Source organism: Puma concolor, chromosome F2 (assembly GCF_028749965.1).
Source record: "Puma concolor isolate L17-30 chromosome F2, mPumCon1.1.hap2, whole genome shotgun sequence".
Classification (NCBI taxonomy): domain Eukaryota; kingdom Metazoa; phylum Chordata; class Mammalia; order Carnivora; family Felidae; genus Puma; species Puma concolor.
In genome coordinates, this window is record NC_141684.1 from 53,669,042 (window position 1) to 53,681,372 (window position 12,331).

The following is a 12,331-nucleotide window of genomic DNA, read 5'->3' on the forward strand; positions in this document are numbered from 1 at the left end:
GTTCTCTAATACAAATAATAGCTGGATAGAAGTATATCTAAACCAAAAGAATCTATAGTGGTCCTATTCTCTTTTCTGTTAGACCAACTGCAATATTCTAGAGGCCTTGGTTAAAGGATGACAGACAAATTGAATGCGGTCTGAGAGAAGTGACCAGCAAGGGGAAAGAATCCAAATGAACCAAAACATAACTAGGAAAGAATTTAAATGTAGAAAAAGGCACATATATTCACTCAGAAGACAGATTTAAGGTCTTGTGACCTTGTATGAGTCATTTTAACTCTCTGAACTTTGGTATCATTTATAAAATGGAAATGCAATGCCTGTCCTCACCTCAAATGATTATTGTGAAAATTAAACAAAACAGAGTATGAGAGAGCCCTGCGTGTGCAATGTACTTTGAAAGTATTAGGAATGATAACCATGTGGCATGATGGGTATGTTAATTAGCTTGATTGTAGTTCGCAATTCACAATGTGTACTTAAATCGAGTTGTCCACCTTAAATATATACAGTTAGTTGTCAGTTATACCTCAGTAAAATGGAGGAAAAAATGTTGCCTCCATGAATGCAGAGACCATATAGGCTTTAAGTACTCAATAAATTGTGTACAGGTTAAAAGAAAAGAAGATATTAGTGTATTAGTATTGTTTTGGAAAAATATAAGGTTAGAGGAAAGATAACATTTTTTACATTCTGTTAGTGTTATCATGTGAAAGAGGACTTAGATTTACCCTGAATGGCTCAAAAGCACAACTGCGATTCATTGAATAGAAGCTGCAGGGAGTAAAAGCCCAGCTCAGGGAAAAAAAAAAAATTCTCTAATTTTCAGTATTTTTCAAGCATAAGATGGTTTATTCTAAGAGGTGGAACGTTCTCTAAACCTGGAGGTGTTTAGGTATACTCCTGGCTGAACACATGTAAAGGATAGAAAGCATACTATGGATCACATCTTTTAGAAAGCAACTAGATCACATTTAAGATCCTTTCCATCTGTATGATTTCATGATTATGAGTACTCAGCTTTTTTTCTCCGTTTCCCTGAATGTGTGTCCTTTACTACCTGTATGGTCAAGATTTTATACTCCACAAATTTACTCCTCTTTGGAGTCTTCTGGATCATTTTCTTAACACCACTTCTTTATATTAATTCATAGTGCTTTTTCTTTTGGAAAGCTTTCACTGTTCCATTTAGCTCTTCATGACCATCCCCTGTCATCAACCTGTCTCACCTGCATGAACCCCAGCATTCCATTCCCTTCTCAGTATATGGGTGACATCTCCTGACATCTCCTTTATGCAGCACATCAAAAAATCATATTTTCCATATTACAGTTGCCTCTTGAGCAACACGGGTTTGAACTACATAGATCCTCTTATATGCAGATTCTTTACAGCATAGTACTATAAATGTATTTTCCTTATGATTTTCTTAATAACATTTTCCTTTCTCTAGCTTTATTGTAAAAATATAGTATATAATATAATATACAATGTATGTGTCAATTGACCATTTATGTTATTGGTAAAGCTTCCAGTCAACAGTAGGCTATTAGTAGTTAAGTTTTTGGAGAGTCAAAAGATACGTGCAGATTTTCATCTGCACAGGGAGTCAGCACCCTTAACCCCTGTATGATTGAAGGGTCAACTGTATTTCATTATTTTGAAATTTATGGTAATTCAAAAATGAGTTCAGAGTTTTTTTCTCTTAAACTCTTTAGGGAAAATATTTAACTAAATTAGTGTAGTAAACATGATTGCAACAAAAATCTTTAACTTGTTTTAGAGTAAATACTTTTTAGTTGCTTTAGAAGCATCTCCTGAGGAAGAAACAAAGTATAAATTAGAAATAGTATTTCTTCATAACAAGATCATGACATTTTTAGACTACTTTAAATTGATATTGTTTTGGAAGTAATACTGTTTCTATTCATCATTTAGGTTGGTCTCTTATACCATTATTTTGACTTATATTTTATGTCTTGCAGTTTTTATATAGCATGAATTCATAATCTCTACCTTCATAAGATCTTAGAAAATGACTTAAAGTCTTTGTATCTTTTATAGATTTTATGTTTGTATTTGGTGTTTATGTAAAAACACATAAACCAACTTGCTGCTTTTAGTATATACGCAAAACCGATTTGTTTAAAACACTGTAATGGCTTCAAAGTAACACTTGCTTTTTGCTCTCTTTTGTAAACTTATTTGTACCCCAGCTTATTTTTTTTTCCCCTTTGAAAAGCCTCGCAGTGAGAGAATTTCTTTGTCTGGATGATCCGCCAGGTCCATTTGATAGCCTAGAAGAAAGCAGGGTAAGTGGTGTATTACATATCACATGGAAAGAGGAACAAATAATACAGTACAATAACCACATTGTTTCTTGAATGGAATAGCAAATAGCAAAATATTATAATTTCAGACCTTTGTAGTTTTAACACAGAAAGCTTTTAATGTTTGAGTCAAAGGTTTCTTTCATTGAAATACATGAACCAGTTCAGTGAAAAAATAAAAATTCATACATGCCATGCCATCAATGAAGCTCTAAAACTAAACGTTGCATTTTTCTCCTTATTTTTACTATTTCAAAAGAAAAGAAAATCATCCAGAAATTTATTTTACTACATTTAAAAGTACTATTTGTATGCCAAGCTTCTAAATATCAAAAATAAAGAACCTACAACTAAAATCAATTAAAACTTACCTTCAGAAGTAGAAGTTATTCTCTGTTGTCAATTCAACTCAAGCTTGATGCTACTCAAATTACTTTAATTCATGTGTTAGATAGCAGCCTATTTCTTGAAGCAATTGGCCAGATGCACAAAATAGATATGGTAATAATAGATTAGGAAGGACTTTATGCAAGTTTTTTTCCCCAACTGTTCAATGGCACTTAAATGGAACAGATTTAATTGGTAGATTTGTAATGTTTTTTGGTTAAACTGAGTCTGTTCTTTATATTAAAGTGAATGCCATAGCTTTTTGGAAACAGCTTTATTGAGGTAAAAGTTTCAGGATAAAATTAACTATTTGCTATTCCATTGTAAATGTACAATTTAATAATTTTTAGTACATTTATAGAAGTATGCCACCATCTCCATATCCAATTTCAGAAATTCCCATCTTTTTGACAAAAATTCCCTACAAGCCATTTTGCAGTCAGTCCATACTCCCAGCTCCAGACAACTATTGATCTGATTTCAGTTTCTACAACTTTATCTGTTCTGGATATTTTTTATGTGAATAGAGTCATAGTGTGTGTGTGTGTGTGTGTGTGTGTGTGTGTGTGTGTGTGTGTGTGTGAGTGATCAGTATTCAATGTACATAATCTTTTACAAATACAGTATGCATAACATATATTATAATCTTTACATCTACTTTCTTTCACTAGTGTCGTGTTTTTGAGGGTCAACTATGATATAGCCTCTGTGAATATTTCATTACTTGTTATTGCTGAATGATTTTCCATTGTATGCACATACCACATTTGTTTATCCAGTGACCAGTTATGGGACATTTAAGTAGTTTCCAGTTTTGTGCTATTTTGAATAATGCTGCTGTGAACAATCTCATAGAGGCTTTGTGTGCATTTGTTTCCATTTCTCTTGGATTGATCTCTAGAGGTGGAAGGTTTGCTTATATGGCAAATAAAGTTTAACTTTTTAAAGAAACTCACGGTTTTCTAAAGTAGCTATACCATTTGACATTCCCACCACTAGTATATGAGAACTCCAGTTTATCCATGTCCTTATAAATATTTGATTTATCTGTCTTTTGGAGTGTAGCCATTCTTGTGAGTGTGTAGTGTGGTATTTCACTATAGTTTTAATTCACATTTCCATAATGACATGTTGGTCACTTTTTTAATATATTGATCACTTCTTCATGTGTTTTTTAGCCATTCCTATGTTTTCTTTGATGAATTGTCTATTTACGTCTTTTGCCCATTTTTTTCCAAGTTTGGTTGTTTGTCTTACTGAGTTATAAGTGTTCTTTATTTTGGATATAAGTCCTTTATCAGATATCTGATTTTCCTATATTTTCTCCTGATCTGTATTCATCTTCTTAATGGTGCCTTTTAAAGTACTAATGTTTTTCATTTTAATGAAGTTCATTTTATCACTTTTATTTTTATTTTTTAATTTTTTTAATGCTTATTTTTGAAAGAGAGGGAGAGGCAGAGCGCAAGCAGGGGAGGGGCAGAGAGAGAGGGAGACACAGAATCTGAAGCAGGCTCCAGGCTCTGAGCTGTCAGCACAGAGTCTGACACGGGGCTCAAACTCCAAACCATGAGACCATGACCTGAGCTGAAGTCAGATGCTTAACCTACTGAGCCTCCCAGTTTATCACTGCCCCCATTTTATCACTTTTTTTAAATGGCTCATGCTTTTAGTGTTGTGTCATTAAGAACTCTTTCCCCAGTAGCATCTGGCTGGCTCAGTCAGTAGAGCATCTGACTCTTGATGTCAGGGTTGTGGTTCAAGCCTCACGTTGGGTATGGACCTACTTAAAAAACAAAAATAAAAAATAAAAAATTCTTTACCTTATACAGGGTCACAAAAGTTTTCTCCCTTTTTTCCTAGGAGTTTTATAGTTTTAGTTCTTACACGTAGGCCTGTAATCCATCCTGACCTGATATTTTTGTAACAAGGTATGAGGTAAAGGTCTTAAGTTCCTACCGATATCTAATTGTGTCTGTACCTTTATTGAGTTGGCACCTTTATCAAAAGTCAAGTAAACATAAAAGAATGGGTTTGTTTCTGGGATCTTCATACTCTTCCATTGGTCTAGGTACCTATCCTTGTGCTAGTACCACACAGTCTTATTTATTACAGCTCTCTTATGGTTACTGTTTGCCTAGTATATGTCTTTCCATCTTTTTGCTTTCAGTTTGTGTCTTTCGGCCTTAGGTTCTGTTTCTTGTATATAGCATGTAGTTAGGTCTTGGTCTTTTGTTTAGTCTGACATCTTTACCCTTTACATCTGCCATTTTGCAATTTATTTTCTATCTGTCTCATCTCTTTTGGTCCTCTTTCTCCTTTACTGCTTACTCTTGTGCAAAAGAAGTATTTTTAGTATGCCAGTTTGATTCCTCTGTAGAAATTTTTATGTTTTTTATTTTTTAGTGGTTTCTGTAGTATGCATTATAGTATGCATCTTAACACAGTCCACTTCAGAATAATACGTGATTCCAGTAAATTATAAACTTGATGTCCATATATCTTCCCCCCCTCCTTTGTATTGCTGTTATTACATATTTTTTAAAGTAAGCTCTAGGCCCGATTTGGGGCTCAAACTCATGTTCCTGAGCCAGCCAGACACCCTATTATTACATATTTTAAGTCTATGTTATAACCCCAGTAATACAGTGTAATAACTACTTCTATGTACAGTCTTTTCTCTTATAAAGAAATTAAGAAATGGGAAAAAGATGTTATAAACTCTTATATTTATCTATTTATTTACTATTAACAGCCCTCTTGATTCCTTCCTGTGAATTGATGTTATCATCAGGCATTACATTCTTTCAGCTTCAACATCTTCCTTTAATATTTTTTGTAAGGCAGGTCTGAGGGCAACAAATTCTCAGTCTTTGTTTATCTGGGAATGCTCATTTTTGAAGGATGGTTTTATTGACAGGTTTTTTTCTTTCGGTACTTTGTGTCATTCCTGTCTTCTGACCTCCATCATTTCTGATGAAAAGTCAACCTTTAATTACATTGTTCCCGTGAACATGATGAGCTATTCCACCCTTGCTATTTTCAAGACTTTTTTTTTTTTTACTTTCCTTTTTTTTATTAACATTTATTTATTTTGAGAGAGACCGTGCACGTGTGAGCTGGGAGGGAGGGGCAGAGAGAGAGAGAGAGAGAGGGAGAGAGAGAATCTCAAGCAGGCTCCACGCTATCAGCTCAGTGCCCAATGTAGGGCTTGATCCCATGAACCATGAGATCATGACCTGAACCAAAATCAAGAGTCAGATGCTTAACCGACTGAGCCACCCAGGTGCCCCTTGACTTTCAGCAGTTTGATTATGATGTGTCAAGGTGTTTATCCTAATTTGGCTTCATTGAGCTTCTTGGATTTGGCAAATTAATGCTTTATGTAACATTTATGAAATTGTTGGCCATTATTTCTTCAAATAATTTTTCAGTCTTGTTCTTTTGCCCTTCTCCTTCTGGCATTACCATTACCCACGTTTGTATATTTCATATTGTACTACATGTTTCTGGATACTGGTTTGGTTTTTTTTGTTATGTCTTTCGTTTTTTGTTTTTTTCCCCAATCATTTTTCCTCAGCTCTTGAGATTAAATAATTTCTATTGGTCTATCTTCTAGCTCACAGACTCATTTTTGTATCATTTCCAATCTGCTGTTGAGCCCCTTTTGTTAATTTTTCACTTTGGGTATTGTGCTTTTCCAATTCCAGAGTTTCTATTTTCTTTTATTACTATTATTATTGTTCTATCTCTTTATTAAGTCTGTACTGTGTTAATTAATTATTATGGCTTTATAATCTTTGTATCTGGCAAGGCAAGGTTTCCCTTCCTTGTTCTTCAAAATTGACTATTTGTTTTCCCATATGAAATTTAAAATCAGCTTGTGAGTTTTATGAAAGATCCTGGTGGCATTTTGTTTTGAATTATAATAAATTTACTGATTAATTTTGAAGATCAGAGTCATTATTACAGAATTGAATCTTTCTATCAATAGATCTTTTTAAAAGTCTTTAATGAAGGTGATTTTTTTTTTCCTTAAACTTGTAGGGAAAGCTGTAGAATACTTTATGGATTTTCTTATCATAATTGGCATTTTCTAATTTGTTACTGTTATTATTTTCTATATATTTTATGTTACATCTTTGATGAAATCTTTCATTAGTTTGTAGATCCTTTTAGATTTCTATATACATAATCACATCCTCTGAAATATTAACAGCTATGTTTTTTCTTTTTTAATCCTTAATACCTTTCATTTCATTTTCATATTTTTTGTGTGCTAAGTAGAAACTTTGGAGTTAAGTAGGAGCATTTATGGTGAGCATCCTTTTCCTCTCTCCCTAACTTTAAAGGAAATGATTTTGTATTTCACCATTAGTTACATATGGTGTGTCCTACAAGCTGTTGGTAATTGTGGGTTATGTTTGTTTGTCTGTGTTTTTAGGCTAATGAAGTTCTATTCCTAGTTTGTTGAAAGGTTGTGGTATGTGTATATTATTAATGCTTTTGCTTACATCTTTCAAGATAATCATATGGGTTTTTTTTAATCTGTTGGTGTGGTAAATCACATTCTCAGATTCTTAAATGCTAAAACATTATTCATTTCTGAAATTAACTCATTCAGCATTTTTTTTAATTGCTGGATTTGGATCGTAATGATTTTATTTAGAGTTTTTGCAGTATAATTTTCCTCCCTGTTATTGTTGTTGGATCTGGCACCAGGATTATACAGGTCTTACATAGGTTGAGGAATAGTCTCTTTTTCTTTTCTCCAGAATCATTTGAGTAAGATTAGTATTGTTGGTTCCCTGAGTATTCATTAGAACTCACCTATTAAACAACCTGAGTCTGATATTTTCTTTGGTTTGTTCAATAGTTTTATGCATAGATTTTCAACAACTGATTACGTTTCTTTAATGAGTAGAGTTTATTTGACTGTTTCTTTAGGGATCAAGTTTGATGTATTTTCTTAGAGGATTGCCAATTTGTACAGATTTTAAACTACATTGATGTAAGGCTGTTTTCTCATGATTTTTAAAAATATCTTAACATCTTAATTACCAAAAGTAGTATACTTAATTCCCTCATTATGATTTGTTGTTAATTTTTTTCTTTAGAATTCTGTAGTTGAAATATCCCTAGTGAATCATTCCTTTTATTATTAGATAGTGACTGTTTTTGTGCCTGATGTTTTCCACTTGAAATGCATTGCTCTGATATTCATAGAACTATACCTTTTGTGGGGAAGAAAGAGCAGATTTGCCTGTTGCCTTATAAGTATTTTTCTATCTTTGTATTTAAAGTGTGTTTCTTGTCAGCATCATAGAGGTAGATTTTTGGGTTTTGATGTAAACAGAAAAATATGTTATTTAACTGGTGAATTTATGTTATAATGTGTCCAGTAATTACCAATATACTTGTATTTATTCCTCTCATTTTATTTTGTGCTTTTTATTTACCCTGCTTCTCCTTCCCTTCCTTTTATATACGTAATGTGTTTTCTTTCTTCCCTTTTTTCCTCTATTCTTGGCTTCTAAGCTCTGTATTCACTGTCTTTTATTTAATGGTCATATGTTGTTCTCATCAGATAGTTTAGAACCAGGTTGTTTCCAGCATTCCCAAAGTGAGCCAGTGCTTCCTTTGATTTACCTGCCACTTTCTTTGTTCACCATTCCAAGTTCTTTCACCTCACTCTTTCCACTGGGGCTCAGTTAACTGCTCCTTGAAATACGTCATTTAATAGTTCTCTTTTAGTGAATGTGTGTTGGTAATAGATAGGTATTTAATGTCTGAAATTTTTAAAATCTTGCTCTCATTCTCGAAGTATGATATAACTGGGCCTAGAATTCTACCTTGATATCATTTTTCTTGGTGCTTTGAGGTCTTTTCCACTGCCTCTGCTGTAGACCGTTGCTGTGAACCATCTATTCTCAGTTCATTGTTGTCCCTTTAGAGTAAACTTTTTCTTTCCTAGTATTTTAGAGATCTTCTCTAAAGATCTAAATGATCTAAATGATTTTGGCATTTGCAATTTTACTATCTTGTGTGTGGGTGGTTTCTATTTTTGGTTTCCTTAGGATGCATTATTCTTCCCAAATCTGAAAGTGCTAGTATTTAATCAGTTGTGAAAATTTTCTGCTGTTTTCCCACGAAGTGTTGCTTCTTCTTATTCTCTCTGTTCTCTTTTTTAGGAACTCTATGTATAAATGTGTGTGTTAGTTTCTTTTTTTTTTTCCTTTTCCATCTGTCTTAACCTTTCCTTCATATTCTCTATCTCCATCTCTCTTTATTCTTCAATTTATAAATTCTGCAATTTTCTTTGTTCTCCCTCCCAGTTTATTGTATTGTCTTTAGACAGGATTATACTACTGTTTGATACTTCCATTAAGATTTTAATAATATTGACTATATTTCTCATGTCTTGACATTCCGTTTGTTTTGTCTCAGTTATACCTGATGTTTTTTTGATAGTGGCTTTTAAAAAATATTTTCAGGGTGCCTGGGTGGCTCAGTTGGTTAAGCGTCGAACTTCGGCTCAGGTCATGATCTCGCGGTTTGTGAGTTCGAGCCCCACGTCGGGCTCAGTGCTGACAGCTCAGAGCCTGGAGCCTGTTTCAGATTCTGTGTCTCCCTCTCCCTCTGCCCCTCCCCTGCTCACACTCTGACTGTCTCGGTCTTTCAATAATTAACATTAAAAAAAATAAAAAATAAAATAAAAAATATTTTCAAGTCATTATACTTGTTCATATTTTATGGTCTTTAGTAATATCTGAAATTTATGGAATTCTAATTTTTCTGTTTTTGGGGTCTGTTCACTTTCTTTTATGTTGGATGATTTCCTAGTGTGTTTTGTAATTTTGGATTATAAATTTACTTTGATTAGAAGTTTGTCTACAGGAAACCTTAACAGCCAAAGTTGAGGGTATATTCTTCCATGGAAATTTGTTTGCTTCTGCTGAGATACCTTGAGTATTGTTGATCCTGGACCATTTTTTATGCTGATTTCTAGACTTGGGTGTTTCTGGCTAATTGTGATAGTTATAAATTCAGTGCAAAATCCACATGAGGCATTATTAGCTCATGGTTGTAGATTCTTCCAGAAGACTTTAGCTCTCCCACCTAAAAGCCAAGATGAGACAGTCTTCCTTGATGCATTCCTATTTTGATGAGTGATTTTTATTAATGACTTAGCTTTTTAAAGTCCTTGTTTTATTCCTGAGTGTCTCATTTTTTGGTCACTAGCCCTTAAAATGTGCCTGACTCCTCATCTCTTGTCCCATCTTGGTGTTTAAGGTTCAAAATGACCAAAAAATAACCTCTCTTCAACCCTCCTCCCACTGTCCAAAGACATAGTGTCGGTGCTCGTGGCACTTGTTTTCATTTCTCTTGATTTTTGTTCCCTGAGACTTACCTCTATTTCTTGCCCACATAGCTATTTTAAAAGTTGGGTTTCTAGCTAGGTATTTTATAGCCAGAGGCCTTATTTTGTTTAGTCACCCCCGTGCTGTGATCAATGGAAGTTATGTGTGGTTCATTTTTTTTCTTCTTGTCTGTGTTCCTGGTTCTATTTCCATTATAGTTGAAAAGTATTCGGTTTTTTCATAATGTGAATATACCCAAGGTATATTCTGGGAATATTCTGGGTAAATCTGGGAATGTTTATAAGGTTCATCTTATGTCATTAGGTACAAATGCAAGCCACAGAATGTTAGGTATTATATACTTCACTTATATAAAGACAAATATTTGAGAAACTGAAAGTAATTCAGTTAGGTGGAACATGGGGTATGAGGAGGATTAGAAGACAAGAAAAGGAAATAGAGCAAAAGCTATGAAGTTGGGGTGAAAGACATATGTCACATAATACTTCATTTGTCAAGGTAAGATATTTGACCTTATTATTTAGGCAGTAGTGAGTCAGAGGTAGCATTATCAGATCTGTTTTTTAAAAAGCCAGCTTAGGGGCACGTGGCTGGCTCAGTCAGTTCAGTGTCTCACTTTGTTTGGCTCAGGTCATGATCTTGCGTTCCCCAGTATAAGCCCCGCGTCGGGCTCTGTGCTGATGGCTCCTCGGAGCTTGGAGCCTGCTTCAGATTCTGTGTCTCCCTCTTTCTCTGTCCTTCTCCCACTCACGCTGTGTCTCTCTCAAAAAATAAATAACGTTTAAAAAAATTTAAAACACAACAGAAAAAAAGAAAGCCAGTTTAGATTAGCAGAGTGCCTAAGTGAACATAGGTAAACCAATTAGTTTACTGGTGGTGTAGTTTGGTTAACAATTAAAGACTGTAGAAATGAGAACAAATGACAAAAATACAAGCAGTGTTGATGAGGCAGTGGGGGGTAAGGGGAAGGGAGAGTAGAAAAACTGAGTTATCCTTGGGTCGTAGAAAGTAAGTAGGGAAATGGAGTGATCTAAGATGCCTGCCCGGTGGCTTGGAAGATGAGGAGGTAGAGTAGGTATTCCTTTGTGAACACCATTTGACTTGCCATTGGTACATCTAATTCTTCTGAAGAGGACCAGTAGGTATATGAATGATGTCCATGCACTCAGGAAAGGTGTGGGCTTTCAACAGCAACAACAAACCACATTGGAAGTTAGATAGAATAAACATGAGAGCTGACATGTTAACAGTAAGTGCAATTGCCTAGGGATGGCATATAGAGCAAGAGATTATGTAACCAAGGGCAAAACTTTAATGAATGCCCACATGCAAAGAGCAAATAGAAAACTAAGAAGTAACTGTCAAAGTTAAGAGGCCAGCCAGGAACTTTTATGGAGGCCAGTGAAAGAGGTTTCCATTAATTTTTTTTTTTTAATTAAGTCACTGGTGAGTGACATTCAGTGTAGTTAATAAAAACAGTACTTTGGATTTTCCAGTTAGAAGGTCATTGTTAGCCTTTGCCTGGGCATGGTTAGTAGAGAAAAAGAGAGCAAAACTTCTCTAATTTAGTGATTTTAGAGGTAAATTGGGGGCTCAATTTGAGTGAGAAGTACTTTTTTTTGTGGAAAACTTCTTTGTTTTGAAATGAAGGAGATTGCGTTAGTAGCTAGAGAGACTCTTGATCAAGTAGGCGGTGGAGATAAATTTTTTTTAATATGGAGAAATTTTTAGGCTTCATCAACTTGAGTCAACTTTATCAAGTAAATGCAGGGTCCAGAGGAAGGGGAAAAGTTGAAAATTTAAGAGAAAGTATGTGATAGAGCATGCTTCCAGAGGAGGTAGGGGTACATAGGATAGAGCATGTTTCCAGAGGAGGTAGGGTACACAAGATGACTTGAGTCATTCAAGGACATTCTTGAGGACAAGTGCAGGATGCTAATGTAGTTGAGAATCGGGGAGTCAGGGATTTGGTTTTTCCTGGTATAGGAATCAGGATCATCTGGGTTTGGAATCAGCAATAGTAACATGTCGTAAGTGGACTTGCCAAGAGTGAAGGTTTAAAATAGTCACGGAGAAGACAGGGAATGATATAGACAACTAGGAATAATTAGAAGCATTGATCAGTTTCACTGAAAGCCTCATCAAGATAAGTGACCCACATTTTTTCATGACATTTTTTATGGTAGTATGATTTTGTTTATTTGTTTTAATCTTTATTTCAGCAGGATT

General features: G+C 34.5%; 1 protein-coding gene and 1 long non-coding RNA gene across 3 annotated transcripts in view; both read left to right on the forward strand.

The window, feature by feature from the left end:
- LOC147572016 (uncharacterized) overlaps positions 1 to 12,331 on the forward strand; it is a 463,768-nt gene that overhangs the window by 361,156 nt on the left and 90,281 nt on the right. The window lies entirely within an intron of this gene.
- SNX16 (sorting nexin 16) overlaps positions 1 to 12,331 on the forward strand; it is a 43,444-nt gene that overhangs the window by 26,553 nt on the left and 4,560 nt on the right. For both annotated transcript variants that reach the window (XM_025922818.2, XM_025922820.2), the window contains one exon: positions 2,246 to 2,315. In XM_025922818.2, the coding sequence (XP_025778603.1) occupies positions 2,246 to 2,315 (70 nt within the window). The remainder of the gene's footprint in view (positions 1 to 2,245; positions 2,316 to 12,331) is intronic.